Source organism: Rattus rattus, chromosome 1 (assembly GCF_011064425.1).
Source record: "Rattus rattus isolate New Zealand chromosome 1, Rrattus_CSIRO_v1, whole genome shotgun sequence".
Lineage (NCBI taxonomy): Eukaryota > Metazoa > Chordata > Mammalia > Rodentia > Muridae > Rattus > Rattus rattus.
The window spans coordinates 6,651,632-6,671,631 of record NC_046154.1 but is presented as its reverse complement, the minus strand read 5'-3'; the positions used below and the strand labels follow the sequence as shown (position 1 = coordinate 6,671,631).

Sequence of the window (20,000 nt, the reverse complement as noted above, 5' to 3'; positions counted from 1 at the left end):
AGATGTAAAAATAATTTCTTGTGCTTACCCGTAGAGAAGTTTTAACCCAGCAACATGGCTGCTGTAGCAAGGGAACACATCCAAAGACCTTCTAGGTCTGTGTTATCCAGCTTGAATCCAGATGCATCTTTAATTCCAGGAGACAGAGTCAAGCAGATCTCTGAGTTCAAGGCCAGCCTGGTATAGAGCAAGCTTCAGGTAAAGGAAAACTTAGGTCCAAGCATGGTGGTAAATGCCTTTAATCCCAGTTCTCAGGAGACAGAGGCGCGCAGAGCTCTGAGTTCCAGTCAGTCAGCTCTGTTAATTCAGTTGAGTGCAGTGACTGGAGGAGTCCTCAGTTTGGAGTCAACACAGTGGAGTTGAATTTGTGCCTTCCTGCAGGTCAGCAGAGACAGCTGAAGCCAGAGAATGAGAAAGAACCAGAAGATTAGAAAAGAATGCTAGAGCTAGTTAGAAGCCAAGCGGAGCAGTTCAGAGGCCGAGAGAAAAGCCAGACTGAGTAAGTCAGCCTGGAGAGGAGTTTGAGCCGGAACAGCAAGAGCTAGAAAGGGTGAGCTTATTCAGCTGCAAGCCTCTGTGACAAGTTACATCTGGTAAATAAAGGTTACATTTATAGCATGCACATACATCTTTTTTGTGAGGCTTGAAGTGAGTCTTAACTACCAGGAGACCCCCAAGTGAGATACAAGAACTGAGTTCGATGCAAATGCAAGATGTTTATTTTTCCAGCACGTCGGGATCGACCTTCAATCATCCTCTTGAGGCGAGTGACTAGAAGGCAACCCCAAATGGTTATAACAAGTAGTTTTTATACTTTTTAGGGGTACAGGTTACATCAGCAAGGTTACAGTTTAAACTTATTAGCTGAACATATTGACCTTTGAATCTATTGGCTAGCAAGCATGTGACATGCACTCAAACTCTATCTGGGACCAGGGGGTCAGGTGATTATGTCAGTACATTCTGCAGTTTTCCAAGAATGTCTCTGCTCCTCCTGAGAACTGTGGGAGGAGAATGGAACTTGGCCTAGCCTTGACTGGAGGCAGGAAGCTGGTACTTGGCTTAATCTTGATGTGAGGCAGTGGGTGTAAGGCTGGCGAAAGCCATTAGGGTTCTTCACAGGAACCCCATAACTTTCCTACTTTCTACCAGACCTAGCTTTTTAATGTCTCATACACTTCAGTAAGAACTAGGACCCTTCATTTTCAGCCTGAAAAGGTCATTTGGCACGTCTTTTCTTCTTCTTCCTTTTTTTTTCAAGATTTATTTATTCATTTATTATATTTATATAATACACTGTAGCTGTTTCAGATACACCAGAAGAACTGATTATAGGTGAGCCACCATGTGGTTGCTGGGAATTGAACTTCTGGAAGAGCAGTGGCTGTCGCTGAGCTATCTCCAGCCCACTTTTTTTTAAAAAGTATTTATTTGTAAATTTTATTTTGTTTTGAGAAACGATTTGAGAAATGGTCTTTCTGCATGGCTGTCCTGGAACTCCCTACCTAGACCAGGCTGGCCTCAGATTCACAGAGATCCACCCACCCGCCTCTACCTCCTGAGTGACAGGACTAAAGGTGTGCGTCGCTACATCTGTCTAGAATTTGTGTTTATTTTCATTATATTTGTGTGTGCACACGCATGTGCCACAGCTCATGTGTGATGATCAGAGGGCAGCTTTGGAGAGACCGTGGGTTCTGAACTTAGATCAGACTTGCGTAGCTGGTGTTAACCATGAAGCCGTCTTGTTAGCTCACTTAGCATATCTTGCAGGCCCCAGGCAGAAGCATCATGTCCTCTGGCTTCCGGTAATTTGACTCTGAGGCATTGGGTACATGTTCCTTAACATCTGTCCTGTTTGGCTTTCCCCCCTCAGCTTTTAGGAACATTCTTTTCCTCCCACCAATAACCTTCTTTGCTCAGATGTCTGCAGAGCAGCTCAGAGCCACTCAGCGGCAGCTCCATCCATCTTGGTAGCCTGCACTGTGGGAGCTACTGACCAGTCTGTCCTCAGCAGTCGGCTGGGCACTCCTGTCTTCAGGAGGTGAGGAAGTTCTTGCCGGCGTCAGACAGGGAAATGAACCGCCCAGGGGAAGCTCGGAGTGAAAACCCAGTGCAGACTGACTTTCTCAAACAGGATCTGACTTCGGGGAGCCTAGTGATGGGGGGGATTCGGGGAGGGGATTTGGGGATGGGGGGGTCCATTGTCAAAGCGTTTAAAACACAGTACAGTGCGGGAAAAGATTTCCAAGCAACCATCATTCCAGTTCCAGGAGAAGAAAGAAAGCTTAAGGGGTCACAGAGACCCCTTTGTGACCGTGAAGGTGGGTTCTATAGCTAAAAGGCCTAGAATCTAGCACGGTCTCTGACCAATAGCAGAGAGGTCAGTAGGCCATCAAAAATGCTAAGGATGGGTTTAATGACATCTAGGGGCCCAGTGGTTAGAGTACTGATGTTCTTCCAGAGGTGAGTTCAAATCCCAGCAACCTGGGAAATCGTAATAAGATGATGCCCTCTTCTGGTGTGTCTGAAAAAGTCTTATATAGAATAAATAAATCTTAAAAAAAAAAAAAGATAAAAGTCTAGGAAGGGAAGAGTCTGGAATAATTGTTCTGAGGGATTTGGGTGAGGTCTGCCTCTATAGACAAAGGTGGAGGAGGTCTGCCTCCAAAGACAGCAGAAAGGTCACCCGGTCGGTAACAAAATCCACCCTCAGTTTCCCAGGTGGAATGCAGGTGTTTATTTCTTCCACTGAGGAGACCCTTGTGCGTGATCGACATTCCTGGTTCTCCCAGGATGTGTCGGGAGTACAAGGACCTCCGTAACCCCAACAAGAAGGGAACTGTTGGATGGGTGCCCGGACACCCTCAGATCTCAGTCTGTCACTTCTGGCTGAGCAGCAAAAAAATCTCAGGAGCTGGTGCGGTCCATCCACCCTGAGTTCCTCTTTGGTTGCACACAGCCTTCTCAGAAGCAGCCTCCTCCTCCTCCTCGTCCTCCTCCTCAACGTCTGGGTCTCTATAGAAGCAGAGATCAAGTGTAACCCCCATAGGTGCTCAAGATAGACAGCGCCACACATACTTCCCAGGCCAGCACCCACCACAGAGGACCAACTGAGTGAGCTCCCTTGGTGTTGCCTGGGATGGCAAAGTCTCAGCATAGAGGGCAGTCTGTCTCACAGAGCAATGGTGGACAGGTTGACATAAGAGGTCTCTGTGAGGAGCTGGTGATGAGCCATGGGATCAGTCGCCACTAGCAGCCGTGCCTCCCTGAAGGCTGCCTGGATCTGGTTAGCAAAGGTCTCAGGCATGAATTGGACAGCAATGGGAGTGGTTCCGGTGGCCCCAGCAAACTTCAGCACGGCTCGCCGCCGGCCGATGTTCCCGGAGGAGAAAACTGACATTGGTAGGGTTCTTGGTGGTAATGTGTACTGGCTGGGTTTTGTGTGTCAACTTGACACAAGCTGGAGTTGTCACAGAGAAAGGAGCCTCCCTTGAGGAAACGCCTCCATGAGACCCAGCTGTAAGGCATTTTCTCAATTAGTGATCAAGGAGGGAGGACCCAGCCCATTATGGGTGGTGCCATCCCTGGGCTGGTAGTCTTGGGTTCTCTAAGAAAGCAAGCTGAGCAAGTCAGGGGAAGCAAGCCAGTAAGTAACATCCCTCCATGGCCTCTGCACCAGCTCCTGCTTCCTGCCCTGCTTGAGTTCCAGTCCTGACTTCCTTTGGTGATGAACAGCAACGTGGAAGTGTAAGCTGAGTAAACCCTTTCCTCCCCAACTTGCTTCTTGGTCACGATGTTTGTGCAGGAATAGAAACCCTGACTAAGACATGATAGCTTGAGCTGCAAGCAGCAGCTTCTCCCAGGTCCTCTTCAGATTCACGGTGTGGGCGCCATCACTGCTCCGTTTGTAGATGTACGGCTCCTTCTGAAAGTCAGCTGGTGCCACGTGAGAGGGTTCCCGCAGCGCGGGATTTGAGGGCTCCCCCTCTTTCACCTGCAGGACGTTACCATGGGAGTCCCTGGGCAGCATGGAAAACTCTGACCTGTTAACTTCTCGGATCTATAATCGCACGTCTTCCGTTAGATGGAGAAGTTTTTTAGCCATCTCCTCAAATGACATTTTCCAACAGTTAAAAAGGAAGCTTTGGGTTTCCGGGGATCTCCTTAAGTCCGGGAGATAGGCTTGCTCAAGTTAGGTTAAGACCTTTCCTGCCATTCATTTCCCCGATATTTTTATATAAATCTTTTTTAAAAGATTTATTTATTTATTTATCATATATGAGTACACTGTAGCCGTCTTCAGGTGCACCAGAAGAGGGCATCAGATCCCATTACAGATGGTTGTGAGCCATCATGTGGGTGCTGGGATTTGAACTCAGGACCTCAAGAAGAGCAGTCAGTGCTCTTAACCACTGAGCCATCTCTCCAGCCCATCCCCTCAATATTTAAAGCAATTCCTAAGCTGAATGTGATGGTACATTCCTGTTATCCCACCACCTAGGAAGCTGAGCCCCACAGGTTTGAGGCTAGCCTGAGCTACATAAGATGATCCTGTCTAAAAAAAAAAAAAAAAAAAGGAACCAATATCCAGAATTGCAGATTGCAAGGTGAGACCCTCTTGCTGAGAGGATGGAGAAAAAGGAAAAGCTTGGGTCCCTGCCGATTACTTCTCTGTCTCAAGAGGCTGAGTCTAGTGGTGCACACTCTGTAATTGCAGCACTCAGGAGGCTGAGGCAGGAGAGTCTTGAGTTCTGGAGGCTTACACAAAGAAGGATCTGTCTCAAGATACTCTGTACAACACCAGGACAACACTGGTGGTCTGTCTGAGCTTGGGGAGACTGAAGGAAATTCATGGGTTTGTCCCTTCCATCCTAGTTGGCTCTAATTGTCCCTTTTCAGTAGCCTGGAGCCCTCTGAAAGGAAAGCCTTGATTAAGATTGGCCTGTGAGGGTTGTTGTCATGGTGAAGGAGGGGCGGAGTCTACTAGGGGGCGTCATCACCATATAAAGTCACCATATAAAGCTCTAAGCAGGAAGCAAAGGCCTCCTGGGTTGACTTTCCAACTTGATGACTCAGAGACAGATGAGACCTGCAAACTGTTAACCCTTTCCTTCTTCCCAGGTTGCTTTTGGTTGTGGTTTTTGCCATGGCAACGGAAATAATAAAATTAGAACATCTCCCAAGACCCAAATGCTTTAAGAATGTGAAACTACAGAACAGATCTTTTTGTGTGTATTTGTCTCTTTGGGTAGATTTTAGTAGGAAACAGGGCTATTTGCAGTTTACACTGGCTGAGATACAGAACCAGCGAAGGCTGTCGACAATGTATGGAGAATGAAATGTGGTAGACAGTCACGTTTTTGTTTCAGCCGTAAACAGTAATTAGTGTTTTCAGGAAAGTGGATAAAGGTGGAGATAACTGTATTTAGTGAATGAAACCAGTCTCGGAAAGACAAGCACCATCTTCCCTCATTTACATACACATCGAATCATGTATGTCTATGACATTAGAGTAGATGTGAAACTGTGGTGGTGGTGGTGGTGGTGGTGGTGGTGTGTGTGTGTGTGTGTGTGTGTGTGTGTGTGTGTGGTGTGTGTGTGGTGTGTGTGGTGTTTTTGTGTGTGTGTGTGTGTGTGTGTGTGTGTGTGTGTGTGTGTGTGTGTGTGTGTGTGTGGTGTTGGGAGGGACAGGACAAAGGGGACTGAGGGAGGGTGAAGGGGGAGAAAGAAAGGAGCTGTGTATGCCCCTCATCCCATGTGACTTGAGAGCAATTATTTCAAAGAAAGGGAAAATGAAATGGGGAGTCATATCCCCAGAAACCGAGGGAAGCCTCACCCTGCTGGCTCCTCTCTGGGTAGTTGTTCTATAATCTTCCAGCACAGCTTCTAAGGATTTCTGAGGACAGCTCTGTGCTGTGGGAGCAGTCTTAGGAACAAACCCTGCCCATTTGAAAGACACATTGGAGACTGGAGTTATGGCTCAGCCATTAAGAGCATGTACCGCTACTCTTGCAGAGGTCCCACAGGAATCTGTGCACATGTGCATGTGCACGCACTTGTATACACCGGCACACACACATATATACATACACAGATGCACACACAGGCAAACATAGGCACACACAGATGCACACACACAGGTACACACACACAGGTACACACACATACACAGATGCACATACAGGTCCACACATACACAAGGCACACAACACATATACACACATACAGATGCACACACATTCAGAGGCAGACACACATACACACACACAGGCACACACATACACAGATGCACACACAGGCACACATATACAGATGAACAGACACAGGCACACACACATGTGCACACATACATATACATTCAAGCACACACACATACACACAGACACACGCACACATGCACATGTACAAACACACACAAAATTAAAAATAAAATATTTTTTTGACATCCAGTCTCAGAAGCTCTGGCTGTTCTGGAACTACTATGTAGACCAGGCTGGCCTCCAACTCACCGGCTTCTGCATCCCAAGTGCTGGGATTAAGGACATGTGCCACCATGCCTGGCTTTAAAATAAATACTTTTAGAGTCACATATCAGGGCTGAAGAGATATGCAGAGTGACTAAGAGCAGAGGACTTGAGTTTTTGGTTCCCGGCACCCATGAGGTGGGTCTGGAGGCCACGCTATCAGTCTGGAGGCCGTACAGACCTTACCACAACTCATACATCTATATGAGATTCAAAGTTGCCCTCTGACCTCTACAGGCACCAGATACGCATATGTACTGCATATACATACATGAAGTCCAAACCGTCACACAGCATAAAGGACTAACTCACGCATTGCCTGACCTCCGGTGTCTACTCTGGCCTTGGCCTGACGGCAAACCTGAGGTCACTCACTACAACACTCAGACTTGCAGTTCAGTCGCAGAAGTGTGAAGTGACAGTTGATGCCTGGCTCAATGATTGCTGTTATGGAAGGCTTTAGCTTGGGACAGACATCTAAGCGTAGGAAATCCAGCCTTGTTATTTCAAGGGACAAACAAGGGAGCTAGGTGTGGAACTGGCTTAAATGCAGCAGCCAGGTGGCACCGGAAGTTTCATTTAAGGAAGCGACAGTCCCTGGTGGCCCGCTCTGCTTGTTGTCTTGGGTCTTTACTACTGCTTGCCAAATATCCCCCAGGCACTCACAAGTAAGAATAACCACTGCAGGTGTGTGAGCCTTACTGGCACACCAGCTCCCAGACCCAGGCACCTCGTGAGCGCAGCGCCCGTGCCTTGTGCCGTTCCTCACCGCAGAACAGCAGCCTGGGTGTTTCAGGAATCTCATTAATAAAACTCGGTCAGAACTAAACTGTCCCTAAACTGTCTATTTTTGTCTTTGCTCAGAAGCTGGTTTTTCAAAGGTATAAATTGGTAGGAAGGGCTGTCTATGGATCAAGGCAGTCCCCTGGGAGGAGACACATCACCAGCAGAGAGATTATAGGTTCAGAGAAGAGACTCCGAGGCGAAGATGGCAGGCACCTGGGGACAGGTGTGCCTGAACAGGCCAGAACTTGCCTCTGAGGGACAGGAGTTCCACCCCCTAGTAAAGAGCCACACACAACATCCTTAGGCCTGGCTAAGGACTCATTCCTCTAATGTGATCCCCCCCCCCAAACTCCCCAACTTTCTCCACTTCTGGATCTGGGTCACCTGGTTCAAGTCTTGTGAGCTGGGATAGGCTGGGGACAGCTGGAGGCCACATAGCCCTTATCAAGCCTCAAACCACCGCCTACCCAGGAGGCCTAGGCCTTGGTGACCCCTCCTGCTAGTCCATAGGACAGGGTTTCTTATCAGGCAGAGTTCTTCTGGCCCCAGGGCTGGGACCCACCCAATGGCTTCATCATCACCTACTCACAGGAATGGAAGAAAAGCTTCAGAACTAGCCCGGGGCCCCAAAGGCTTTAGTAGTGAGGAAGAGATCTGGAGAGAGTCAGAAAGGCCAAACTAAGGAAGGAAAGAGAGAATGTGGCAAGCTCAGCCCGCAGCAGCAGCTAGCGCCTCATCCCCACCCGTCAGGGAATCCTACCACTCCATCTGGTGACCACCTGGTGCAGGCTCAGAGAACTAACCCAGCCTCCAGATGAATCTTTACCAGCTAACGTGGCCAGCCAGAATGCTTCAGCTGTCATTGCCCAAAAGCAACTGAGGACAAACATCTACATCTGCATTGAGACTGCAAAGTCAAGACAAATTGGAAGTGAAAAGGCTGTGCCTCTCTCCTGAGGGAAAGCCTGTGTGGCTAAAATTTCTCCCCGGAGGGAACAATATCTGCCCTCTTCCTAAGGTCCCAGTCACAAACTGAGGTGCAAGTCCAGCAAAGTTCACTGAGGGAGCCAAAGATTCACTGGACTTTCTTACGAGCGATGGCTGCAGGGCTGTGGGCAGGGACACAGGAGACTTGAAAGCAGCATCCTGGAAGGTGGCTGCAGGGGTGGTGGCTTCCCCATAGCCATGCAGCTAGAACCCTACTGTACACCTTAATTCTTCCCAGAGAACCCCCAAGTCTGTGTGTGATTAGAGAAGGATTGCACAGAACTGGGGGGGGGGTGCTGGATATTGAGGTGAGGGCTTCGTGAGACTTCCTATCACTCCTTCCAAGAAGGATGGCCAACAGTTAGGGTCTTGAGTTCTGCTTCTCCTCTGGTGGTGTCTGGATGCCACCAAAACACTTGCTCAGGAAGGACAAAGCAAAGTGTGGAACTGGAAGTTAGCTATCCGCCTCTCCCTTGGGGGTGGGCATCAGAACACCTCTGCACACCAGGCCGGAAGGGGGAAATGGAGCCCAGGACCAGCAGGATCCCAGTCCAGTCGGGAGCCAGTGGGGAGTGCATAGATGTGAAGGCGTTCCCTGTGGTGATCTTTGATGAAACATCTCTCTGAGGTCATCTTTGCTTGTTCATATTTCATTACTGGGGTGGATTTGGATGCATACTTTTTGTTTGGGGTGAACCAGGGATTATATATTGTTGGGGAGGGATGGGAGGATACCCAGGAAGAGAAGGTTATTGACTGAAGGCTAAGGCTATGGAGATGCCTCACTAGCATAGAGAGGCTACTGGAGTGAGTGCCTGTAGTCACCTCAGTTGGGGGTCATGGTTCCAAAGCAGGCATTAGAGGCAGGGAGGGTACCGATCCACTCCTGCGTCTCAGATCTCATGCAAACCCCACTTGACCGGTTCTTATGCCCATCGGATGGCGCGTCCACACGCCCTACAAACAGCCAACAAGCCCAGCTGTGAGGGTCTGGGTAAGCAGGCCCAGCTGGACTCCTGTGAAGATGGTGGCAGTTTGCCTCAGAGGATAGTCCTGTACAACAGTCAGCCTTCACCCAAGGCCACCAACACTGAAAATACACAGACAACCCTGACTTTGTTCTTGGATATGAGCAGCCCAGTGAGGAAGGGCCACCCTCTCTGTGAGGACTGATGGGAAACTTAGGCTGCATGGACTCCAGTGTTTATCATCTCTGTTTTTGAACCTTGACTAAACCTAGATGTGTGGGAGACTGAAGTTACCATCCTTTCGACGACGTCTTTCTATTCATTCCTTTCTGGTCCAACCTAACTTCTCCGTCCTCTGCCTAGGCGGGGTATCTTATCTAAATGTCAAGTCCAGTTAAGGCTTTTTGATCGTCTGGAGCCTCTCGTGACATTTTTGTGTTCCCTGTCCTGTAATGGCCTGAAGCCATCAAGGACTCAGGGACCCTCCCTGTAGATCTCTATGTCACCAGACAAGTTCCCTTTGACATCCAGGATACCTCCCTTCCTGGATGCATCACCAAGAGATGTAACCGCTCTTAAGGACAAATTTCCTGAAAGTCCCCAATGTCCTCATCTCTCTTTGTAAATTCCTGGTTAGTGGGTTTCTATATCCTGTAACACTCCATGATGCACCTGAACATCAACAATAAAGAAGTCAGATGGGCTCTACAGAAATGGTCCAGGGCCCAAGGACCATAAATGAAACTGCCCAGTTGCCCAACACGTATACCCTCTTGGGACAGATGCCTGCCAACACCTCCTGGGGTACGGTGTTAGATCTAAAGAGAGGCTTTCTTTTGTATTCAAGCCTGGTCCAACTTGAGGAGGTTCCTGTTTTCCTTGTAATTGTGGGACCCCTCTCTCCAGGTTGCTCAGCAGCTCCTGGGGACTGTTGTACCTCAGGGTTTTTAGGGCTAGCCCCTGCCTTTATGGACAGACCCTAGCAAGAGAACTGTCATCCCTCTACATTTCACCTTGGGAATAGCAGCCATCATTTAGACTCCATCCTAACTCTACAGAAGCAGGCCTTTTATGGATAGAAAGGGTTCTCTTTCAGAGGCCCAAATCTCTTCACAGAAGGTCCAGGTCTTGGGACCATGAGCCACACAGTAAGGGTCTCATCTTAACAATGGGGACCCCAGCCAAAAGACAATAAGCAGAGGCCCTTGTGGGCACAGTGAGTGAATTTGGACTCTCTATCTAGTTCAACAGAATAGCTAAACCCTTCTATGAGGCCTTTAGGAAACCAAAAAAACAGAGGAACTCTTAGATGGGACCCCTGAGATGACATAGTCTCAGACCTGCTAAAACTCACGCAGGCACTGGCTTTCCCAATTATATTAAACCCTTTCTACAGGGCTTATGACCAACAGAGCACCGGGGCCCTCACGTTCTGTAGTAATTTGTCACAGTAAGTCACAAATCCCAACTGTACGGGAGCTAGCTTTCTTGCCAATTCTAAAGGCATTAGATCATGGCTTCACACTCACAGGAAGAACTGAGAAGTACAGTGTATCTCTTTAGTCCATCACAGAGGACCCTAGGGATGGATGAGACATCTGAGGAGGATGGTCATTGTGTAGAGCAAGAGGGAGCCTGTGAAAGAAACATTGTTGCCAGAGCACAGCACCATCCTTGGTCTCACCCGGCCTCATCTTGCCTCACCTAGCAAGGCCGGCAGCATGGAGACTCTAAGAGGATGATCCTACACTGATGATGCTCCTACACTGGCAGCTGTGGGAGGTGAGGAGGAATCCCATCCCTCTCCATCTTACCTCAGCCCCTCTTATCTTGTTCTGAACTCCATCCAACTCTTAGCGGCCTCAGGCCACCCTCAAAGCTGAGTAGATTTTTTTGAAGTCTTACTTTTTGCTAAGACACATCCACAGTCTGAGAAACAAGAAATCGGAGAACCACACAGAGACCCGGGTGGCAGTGGAGCGTGAGTGGAGCCGACGGGAGCCTGAGTGTTCCTCCCTCCATCCTGCTGAGAAGGTAAACGTGTCAACTACACATCATTTACGGTGTCTGTGATATTCCCCAGATGTCCCCTTTCCTGCCCACAGGACACGTGCATTGTTGCAGGGTTGATGCAGAAGTCCAGTGGGTGCTGCCGGGCCAGTGTGGGGCCACATGCTTCCTGCCTGTCTATGCTTGTTCTGAGCATTCCCATGATGCTCCTCTCAAGCCTGGGGGATGGGTTAGTTACAACAGTCAGCCGTGGGAACATGTGATTTTTATTATATTACAAAAACAAAAAATCCCACTGAAACACAGCTAAAAAAATAACACATTTTTTTTCCTAAGATGACATCACCCAAAACAGTTCATAGAGTCATTGGACTGTATCCATCAATACTGCTTGGAGAAGCATTTCATCCATTGAAACGTGGACAGTTTGGTCTTGGTTTTTGCCTCCAGTCTGAAATGCTGTTCTAAGTAGCAACTGTTGACCCTCACAGGGTTCTTGCCCAGGGAACAGGTACTGGTGTTGTAAGCTCAAAGCTCAAAGCAGCCCAAGGCATGGTCAGCAGGGCCGGGAAGGGGCATGGGAGCTGATGTTAACTGGATGCTCAAAGCTCCCTGGGACCATACAGGCTGAGGCTGGAGTGGCTTGTAGAGCCTTGAGGTACCTGCCCTTGCTGAACAGATGTGTTCCAGGCCACCCCCAAACTCGCTTCCAGACTAGCACTTCAGTGCTCCTGGGAAACCTGGTGACTGGAAAATTTCTTCCTCTTGCTTTCTGTCTTTTGCAGAGCAAAGTTTGTTTCAGACCCAAAGGCCATTTCCCGGAGGAGAGCTAATCAGTCACAGCAAGCCTTGCCTCTGTGACATTTGTTTCCTGGCAGATGGCCCTTTGCAGTTCCCTCTAGGCCTGTCAGGATCTCAGAAGTTCATGAGACAGCTTTGGCACTTGAGGCAGGGGTCTGGGGAGACACACAGCCCTGGGTCCTCACCAGAGATAGGGTCTTCATTCCTCAGATGCCTGGTGACAGCCACTCCTCCGAAGTCTTTTCAGGAGCATGTGGTGGGGCGCTTAGGATGGCCCCTCCTGGACAGTGCCTGAGGCATATGTACGTGACACCCCAGAACTCAAGCACGTCTCACAGTGGGGCTCACAGGCCTAGGAGTGAGCACGTGCTGCCTAGTCCCTGAGGTAGCATGGGGCAGCGTGTACCTCAGGAGTGAGAACATGCCTCTGCCGTGAGCTGATGCCTGCAGCGGGGAACTCAGTTCCATCCAGCCTCAGCTTCCTCATCCTCATCAACAAGCATGTGTTCAACCTCAGGCTCTGTGAGGTGTGTCACCGCTTACTGGGATGGCCACGCCCTGCACCCTGGAAGCTCTAAACCTGATGCTGCAGCTGTTATGGCCCTTCTGGGTACAAGACCCCCAGAGGCTAAGCTGACAAGTTGGAAGGGCCCGCATGGCAGGCCCTGGTCTCTGGCAACGTGATGTTTGCACCAACCCTAAGTGCACCCGAATCCTGCCCCTCAGAGACTCATGAAGCACGGTGTGGGTGGTAGCCACCTAACTTTGCAGAGCTTGATAAGGTTGGCGACATTTGCTCCTGTGCTTCTAGGAGGCAGCCCTGGTCTGAAGCCAGTCCTGGTAGTGCTGACTCTGTGACCAGTCCACGGCCTTCACTGCAGCTGTCGGGCCATGCTAATGAGAGCCAGGCCTAAGAGAAACGGCTCCACAGAACCTCAGCAGACAGTTGGGCTTTCCTGAGGCAAGAGCTCCTTCTACTCCTAGCAGCGACTGCTGGGGGCTCTCATTGTAGAAGTTCACAGAGTTTCTGGCAGGTACAGGGCCTCAGTGGCTGAGTGCACAAAGGAGCTCTCTCTCAAGTCTACTGACTCCTTGGGGGGTGCATAGGAAGACCAGGGCCTCCAGCAGTCACCCCAGTTCCAGCCCACGAGGATGGACTGGCACTCGGGCACAGAGCCTAGACTCTGAACACTTAGTGAGGGCAGAACCGATGTTCCTCACAGCTGGGGTCTAACCCGCACTCCCATCCAACCCTTCCTGGCTTGACACTCTTTTTTCTTTTTAAAGACTTGTTGAGAAGCTTGTGTGGTGGACACGCTAGGTTGATCTCAGAAGGAAATGCTGAAAAGGCCAGAGGGGGGCAAAAAGCAAGCTGACCCACCAGGTAGAAGAGTGACTTTTTGTTTGTTTGTTTGTTTGTTTTTGTTTTTTATCAAATATTGACAATTCAATTTTCAGTCCTCTGAGACTCATTCTGTCCCTCTGCCTGCCGGGGGAGAGCATCATAGAGGCTGCTGTGGCCAGCATGTTCAGGGTGCTGGCTGGAGGCTTGAGGCCAGCCTCTTCCTCTGCTCTGCCACAGTCTAGCCTTCTCTAACCCCAGCAACCAAGCCTCGGGAGACAGGGAGGAACGGTGGAATAACCTACATGAGGGACAGATGTGTCCCCACCTCCTGCAGAGGATGTCTCCGGCCCTGACTTCACCTTCAAGACACAGTGGAATCAACCCGCACGTAAAGTGCAGAAGACAGGAGGCCCGGCTGGCTGCGTGTGGCTAGCGGGAACAGAAGACGCTGGAATACTTTGTGGCAGAGGGTTAGCGGGCGAAGGATGCTGCTCTGTCCTGGAGTTGGCAGAGTCCTCAATAGAGGGGAGGAGGGAATGGGTATGGTGTACCTACCCACAAAGGGACAGTCCCTGTCTAAGCACTTGGCCCACAACCTGCCCTTGTGTACGTGTAGTTAAGGGCAGCTCCAGAAGTTTCCTGGGAGGACTTAGTTCATGAGCGACTTCCCTTCAGGAATGGCGTCTGGCAGAAGGCCCTTGCTGTTTCCGTAGGCACAACAGAGGGGTCCCGCTTCCAAGGGCAGTTTCTCACAGAGGAAGGCAGGAAGGAGAAGGTATGACTTTCCCCTCAGTGGCTCTCTGTCTCTGTGAACTCCTCTTTGATGGGCTGCTTACGGGACTTGCAGTCAGGCAGGTCAAAGCCAAAGTCTGCCCACTCGTCGGGGCCCGTCACACCACCGGCGCCTCCGCGGTTGGGGATCGTGATGGTGTGACGCACGCGGAAATGCACGGCTTCCATCACCCGCTGCCGCTGCAGCTCGCCAGAGCCGCCGATGGAGATGGTGGCCGCGTTGCTGCTGGAGCGTAGAAGCTGCTGACCGCAGTCATGGCTCTGCTTCAGGTCCTGTAGGCCCCTCCAGATGGTCATACGGTACTGGTCAGGGATCTTCAGGGCCCCAAGGTCCTGAAAGAGCGATGGGCACCTTCAGGTTACAAAAGGGAAGCCACAAGGTTGTGTGTCCCTCACACCAAGGACGTCCTACCTGCAAGGAAGCCTCTGCTCGAGGGGGCCATCAGACCTTGACTGTGTAGGTGACAAGGTAGGGACAGCATGAGGGTCACCTGCAGAGTGTAGTCACATATTTTTCTAGGACAGCTAGATGATATATGGGGGTGACTGAGGGGACAGTGATGAGGGCCTCCCTCACAAGCCAGGGATCTGGACACAGTAAGAACAGTGACAGAGACCTAGAAGACCACCCATGCATCTCCTGGTCTTGGGGTCTCTTGGCAGCCATTCGTTGGCAGTCTCTCCCTTAGCGTCAAGCTCTGGTGAGATGAAGGTTAGTGTATGACTCAAGGCTGGGGAAGGTAGTTAGTGGTCAGCGGTCACACTGATGCAGGTGTTAGGCACCGATCCCATGGTCTCTGATAAGTCTTTGTGTCCAGCCTGGGGTCCTGGGCAGGGGACAGATATGGCTTCTAACTCGGCCTGGGTCGGCCTGGGTGAGAGTCTAGAAAACAGTTAATGGCAGACGGGCAGGAGGTGCTGAGCTGAGATACCTCAGGCCCTAGGACAGGAAGTGCTGAGGTGATAGGGGCTGGGCTGATGCACCCTGGGGCTGAGTCTCACGGATAAAGCAAGGCTGACTGGGCAGCTAGGCCAGAACAGAACGCCAGGGCTTCCCAGAAGTTTTCTTCCCCACATTCAACCCAGAATGTTCTGTGCCATGGGTGTAGGTTGGGCATGGGGACCCATTTATTTTTTCTAGGTCTGTTCTCCTCTGGCTTCTACAGTTCTTACACATTGGGCCCTGGAAACAGCCCAGTCTAAGACATCAAAGGTCGCCTGGCTGGGTCACCAGGAGGCTCTAAAAGGGGAGAAAGCCTTAGGTCACAGTCGGGAACCGGACACGTATCCACCCAGTCTCCTTCACGTTGCCTGAGCCTGCTGACTATGGAATAGAATCTGATTGCTTGTGGGAAAGTCTCTGGGAGTTCTCCCAGCTAGTCACCCTAGATAGAGCACTGTGCCTCGGGAAGACTTGGGGCGTTTACCTCGATGGTGAGGTTCTGCAGGTGGTAGATGCTCTGTAACCCTTGGGAAGTGAAGCACTCGATACAGTTCGGACACCCCAACCCTGTCAAAAAACTGCAGAGAGGGTTTGAGAGAGTAGCATTAACTTGCTGTGCACTCGGGTCCCACAGGAGTGGCCGTGTCAGGGAGGGAACTGACTGCTTGTAACAGTGGGCAAAGCTGCTGGTCCCTCCCTCAGGGCAGGTGTGGCCAGCCAGTAGGGTCTCGGCCCAGCCCCGGCTCAAGTAACTTTGTTTCTTTTTCTTTATTTGTTTCTTTGTTTGTTTCTTTGTTTCTTTCTTATTTTATTGGCTCCTGTATTTGTGTGTGTGTGTGTGTGTGTGTGTGTGTGTTTTCTTTTTTTTTTTATATTCCTTACACCTCCCCCCCTCCAAGAGGATGTCCCCACGCCCCCTACCCCCACAACCCCCTCTACTCCTGGTGCCTGACCCTCAAGTACCTTTCTTTCCAAGGTTCTTTCTCAGAACCTGCTGATGACCCCTGATAAGGCACACCCCTCTCAGCCTGTCCTCCCTCAGGCCAGCCAAGCCATTAAAACACAGGGTCAGACGGAGCCACATGCAAGGCTGCTCCATCCAGCAGGAACTGCAGTTAGTGGGAGGCATGGGTCGAGGGGTGAAGCACAAACCCAGGTCCAGCTGCAGCCCGCCCACGCACCTGACAAGGCTGGGGTCGGCATGGTACGGGGGTGGCGGGGTGCAGTGGGATCCGGAAACCATGGTCTGGGAGCTGTGGCCTCCATTCATCTCTCCATTGGCTGGCATGCTGTGGCTGTGGCTGTTGAGTATCCCGGAACCTGAGCAAAAGAGTGGGTCCAGGAGCCTGAAAGCAAGCCCCACATACCTGGGGGTGTCCCAGGCTGCGGTCTAGCCTGGCAGTGTGATACAGCACTGTAAAGACTGTCTGAGCCCCTAGGTACAACCCTTCTTCTAAAGAGGTAGAAATGGAAGGTGGCTGTGTACGGGGCATGTAGTTTAGGTGACCTGGGGATTAGCAGCTGTCACATGGGTGTTACCAGGTTCCAGGGTCCTTTTAGCAAGACACACCTGGGGGTGTTGCTCAGTGTCAGGAGTGTGTCCATCTGTACCCATATAAGGACCTTCCAGAGGAGACCCACACTCCATTCTGCTCAGCTCCCTACAGCTGCCCCTCAATGAAGTCTCATGTCCTATAATCCTTGAGATGAGGGGATTTGGTATTGCCATTTTGCTGATGGACAAACTGAGGCTGACTGAAGCCAGGGATCTTCTTCAAGATCCCGTGGCTATCAAGAGAGGACTGGCATGAGTTCTTAACTCTATCAGCCTTGCAAACCCCCAGGCACAGAACCCCTGGGATTGGAACGAATGTCCCCTCCCCCCATACCCATCGTCCTTCTGCAGGCTGGAGCTGCAGAGAGAGGCAGCCATCAAAGCCCCACCCCCATCCTCCATCGGGCCTGTTTGTAAATCCACCCAGACCCTCCCTTGAGTCTCTATGGCCCACACAAGGCTTGCACTGCCCCAGGGACTCACCCATGGGCCCCAGGTTGGGCCCAGCTGCAGAGCTGTGTGGGGGAGGCTGGCCTACCAGCTGGTTGACAGAGGGCAGTTTGTTGACACCACCGTGTACCTTGTTCATTGGGGACAGCACGGGCCCATAGGAGGGAGGCTGCAGGTGACTCCTGCTTGGAAAGCAACAGTGCACATTCACAAGAGGTAAAAGTGACCCCTCCCCCACGTGGCACCTCTGTGGACACCTGGGGATGCAGGCAGATGAAGACTCTGTCTCTCAAGAGAAAGTTAGGAAGAAAGCTAACACCTCACCAGCTTCAGCAAATCCAGCCCCTCCTGCCCCTTCCCCATCAACATTTCCAAGGCTTGAGAGTGTGTGGGAGGCAGGGGAGGTGGGCTAAGTCCCAGAAGGCTTCCTGGAGGAGAAGGTGCTAGCTGAGTTGTGTTGGCCCTACTGTCCTGCCCAGGGTACCATACCTCCTGTGTTCCTGGCCTTCTTCCTGCTGGGTCAGAATATTCCCACTTCCCCATACAGATGGCTGGGTTCACTCACGGCCTCTGTAGGAGCTGCTGCTGCTGTTGCTGTCGGTAGGAGTCAACCAAAGGCTGCGGCACAAGCTCCATCAGCTCTAGGCTCTCCTTGACTTTCATCAAGATCTCAAAGTTCTCCCGGCCTCGAACCTGGGCACGGAGAGACATACTCTCTGTCCAGGTGCCCTGGAGATGCCACCGTCCCCAAACCCCTGGTGGGATGTGGATGGTCGAAGCCTCGGGAGGACCCCAGGCTATGGCAAAGTGTTGATCTGCTCTTGGAGTTCCCCAGTACCCCCAACACTCAGGATACCCTGGCTTTCCTCTTTCCAGGAGCAGGTCTAAGAAGTGGGTCCCTAGGGGTCCAGAGACCACACTCATTCTTCCCTGCAGGGAGGCTCAACAGCTGTAGGTCTTAAAGGAGGGCTCACACTCAAGGAAACAGAAAGCATTCTTTGAGAGTGCACAGTGATCCTACCACTGGTACCATGTATGCATCCAGTCATGTAGGATATACCCAATAGGACCATGGATTTAAACACAGGCTATACCCAATAGGACCATGAATTTAAACACACACAGGTATATACCCTATAGGACTTTGGATTCCTATTGAAAAGCCACCCTAGGTTTCTCCTTTATAAAGGGTGCCCTTGGGTCTCCTTGATGCACAGCTAACCTGGCTGGCATGTCCACACTCAGTGAGTTCATGCCCTGCAGGGTCTGACTCCAAACAGAGCCTCCTTTGAACCCCACTTCCTTCAGGGACACAGTCTCAATCCTCAGGCGTGAGTGCACCTCCCTCGCCCATCTCTCGTGGTATCTGGACGTCCCCAGCCTGGGACCTTGGGTAATGGGAACACACAGGCCTGTCCGCCCAGCCCACTCTGACGGCCATGAGTCCACTCACATGCATGTAGAACATGTCCTCGTCGCCGTGGCGTCTCTTCTTCACGTTGGTACCCAGGGCAGGGATGGCAGGGGGGCTCTGCTTGAACGCTGGAAGGCAGGTCGGGAAGGCACATGAGCCACAGAGCAAGGGCCGAGATGCCCAGGTGAGCACTTGCCATGGGTGTGGTCTGTGCATGGGGCAAACCTAGGCTGGAAAGAGCTGGACCAGGGTCCCACATGCTCCTAGCCTCAGAGCATAGGCAAGTGAGATGTCTTGGGTCACACTTGCTCTGTCCAGCCGGAGAGGCTTCCAGGCCTCGGCCATTCAGACCCCCAGATCTGTCCCCTGGATGAGGGTATGCTTGGTGCCCTCGGAACAGGTAATCTTTCTCACATCCAGGTGCATCCGACTCCACCCTCCGACCACACCCCGGCCGGGAGCCCCACTTACCACGTTTGCTGGCAGTCCCGTTCTTGGTGGTGCTTTCATTCAGAGCCTGTTGCTCCCGGTAATGGTCTTCATCGGCCTTTCGGTCACGGCCAGGACAGGCACAGATGCGACCCTCGAAAGACCGCCGGCCCAGTACCTGTCCACTGTCGGGTGGGCACAGGGTGACTGTGAGCCCAAGGGACCACTCTTGACCCTGCCCCCCTTCTGCAGACCCCTCGGAACTGGTCTTGAAGCTGGGTGCCCACCAAGGAGAGCAAGGCCTTCCTGCGTCTGTGACACCCCTCACCCCCAGTGCTGGCCCAAGTCCCCGCCCCACCTCTACCATCCTTCCTCCGCAGACTCACTCCCGGGTCTCCAGGGTGATGATGACGAGGATGGGTCTCCGATTCATGCCCCCTACGCAGCTGCTGTTACACATGAAGTTGTACAAGATGGTGGTGAATTCTGTTCCCACCTGTCCGAGGGGGGAGGCAGGGAAAGGGCTTAGCGTCAGTCAGCATGCAGGGCCCACCTTCTACAGAAAGGACCCGTAGCTGCCACCTCTGGCCCTGGTTCTGGGTAGGCATAGGGATACTGCTGTATGGTTCTCGGTGATCTACCCATCCATCCACGCAACCACCCTGCCTTTGCACTCATCCATCCATCTCTCCGAGTATCTCTACCGTCCACCAAGCTGCCTACCCGTCCATCTGCTTAAACGCCTGTCTACACACCCACGTATCCACCTAGCCCACTCCATGGCCCCTCGGCCCACACACTTAGACACACACTTATTCACTTGCCCACCCACATACCATACCCACTTACACTCCAGCCCGCCCACTCTCCTGTCCACCACCAGTGAGTGGTGCCTGAATACCCACCCACTCGTCCATCTACACTCGCTCGAGATCGCCTGTCCACCCACTGATCCATATGTGCCTTCATAGCGCTGTACTGGCTCCATTTCAG

At 51.6% G+C, this 20,000-nt stretch overlaps 1 protein-coding gene and 1 pseudogene across 1 annotated transcript in view; both read right to left on the bottom strand.

The window, feature by feature from the left end:
• Positions 1-2,874: 2,874 nt before the first annotated feature.
• On the bottom strand, positions 2,875-4,033 carry LOC116890014 (annotated as a pseudogene).
• Positions 4,034-11,525: 7,492 nt separating this feature from the next.
• The window catches only part of Tp73 (tumor protein p73), a 58,558-nt gene continuing 50,083 nt past the window's right edge, over positions 11,526-20,000 (bottom strand). The window contains exons 7-14 of the mRNA XM_032887399.1: positions 19,394-19,503; positions 19,050-19,192; positions 18,618-18,706; positions 17,730-17,857; positions 17,198-17,346; positions 16,341-16,479; positions 15,644-15,737; positions 11,526-14,549 (exon numbers count right to left, since the gene is read on the bottom strand). Of these exons, the coding sequence (XP_032743290.1) occupies positions 14,214-14,549; positions 15,644-15,737; positions 16,341-16,479; positions 17,198-17,346; positions 17,730-17,857; positions 18,618-18,706; positions 19,050-19,192; positions 19,394-19,503 (1,188 nt within the window). The 3' untranslated portion in view covers positions 11,526-14,213. The remainder of the gene's footprint in view (positions 14,550-15,643; positions 15,738-16,340; positions 16,480-17,197; positions 17,347-17,729; positions 17,858-18,617; positions 18,707-19,049; positions 19,193-19,393; positions 19,504-20,000) is intronic.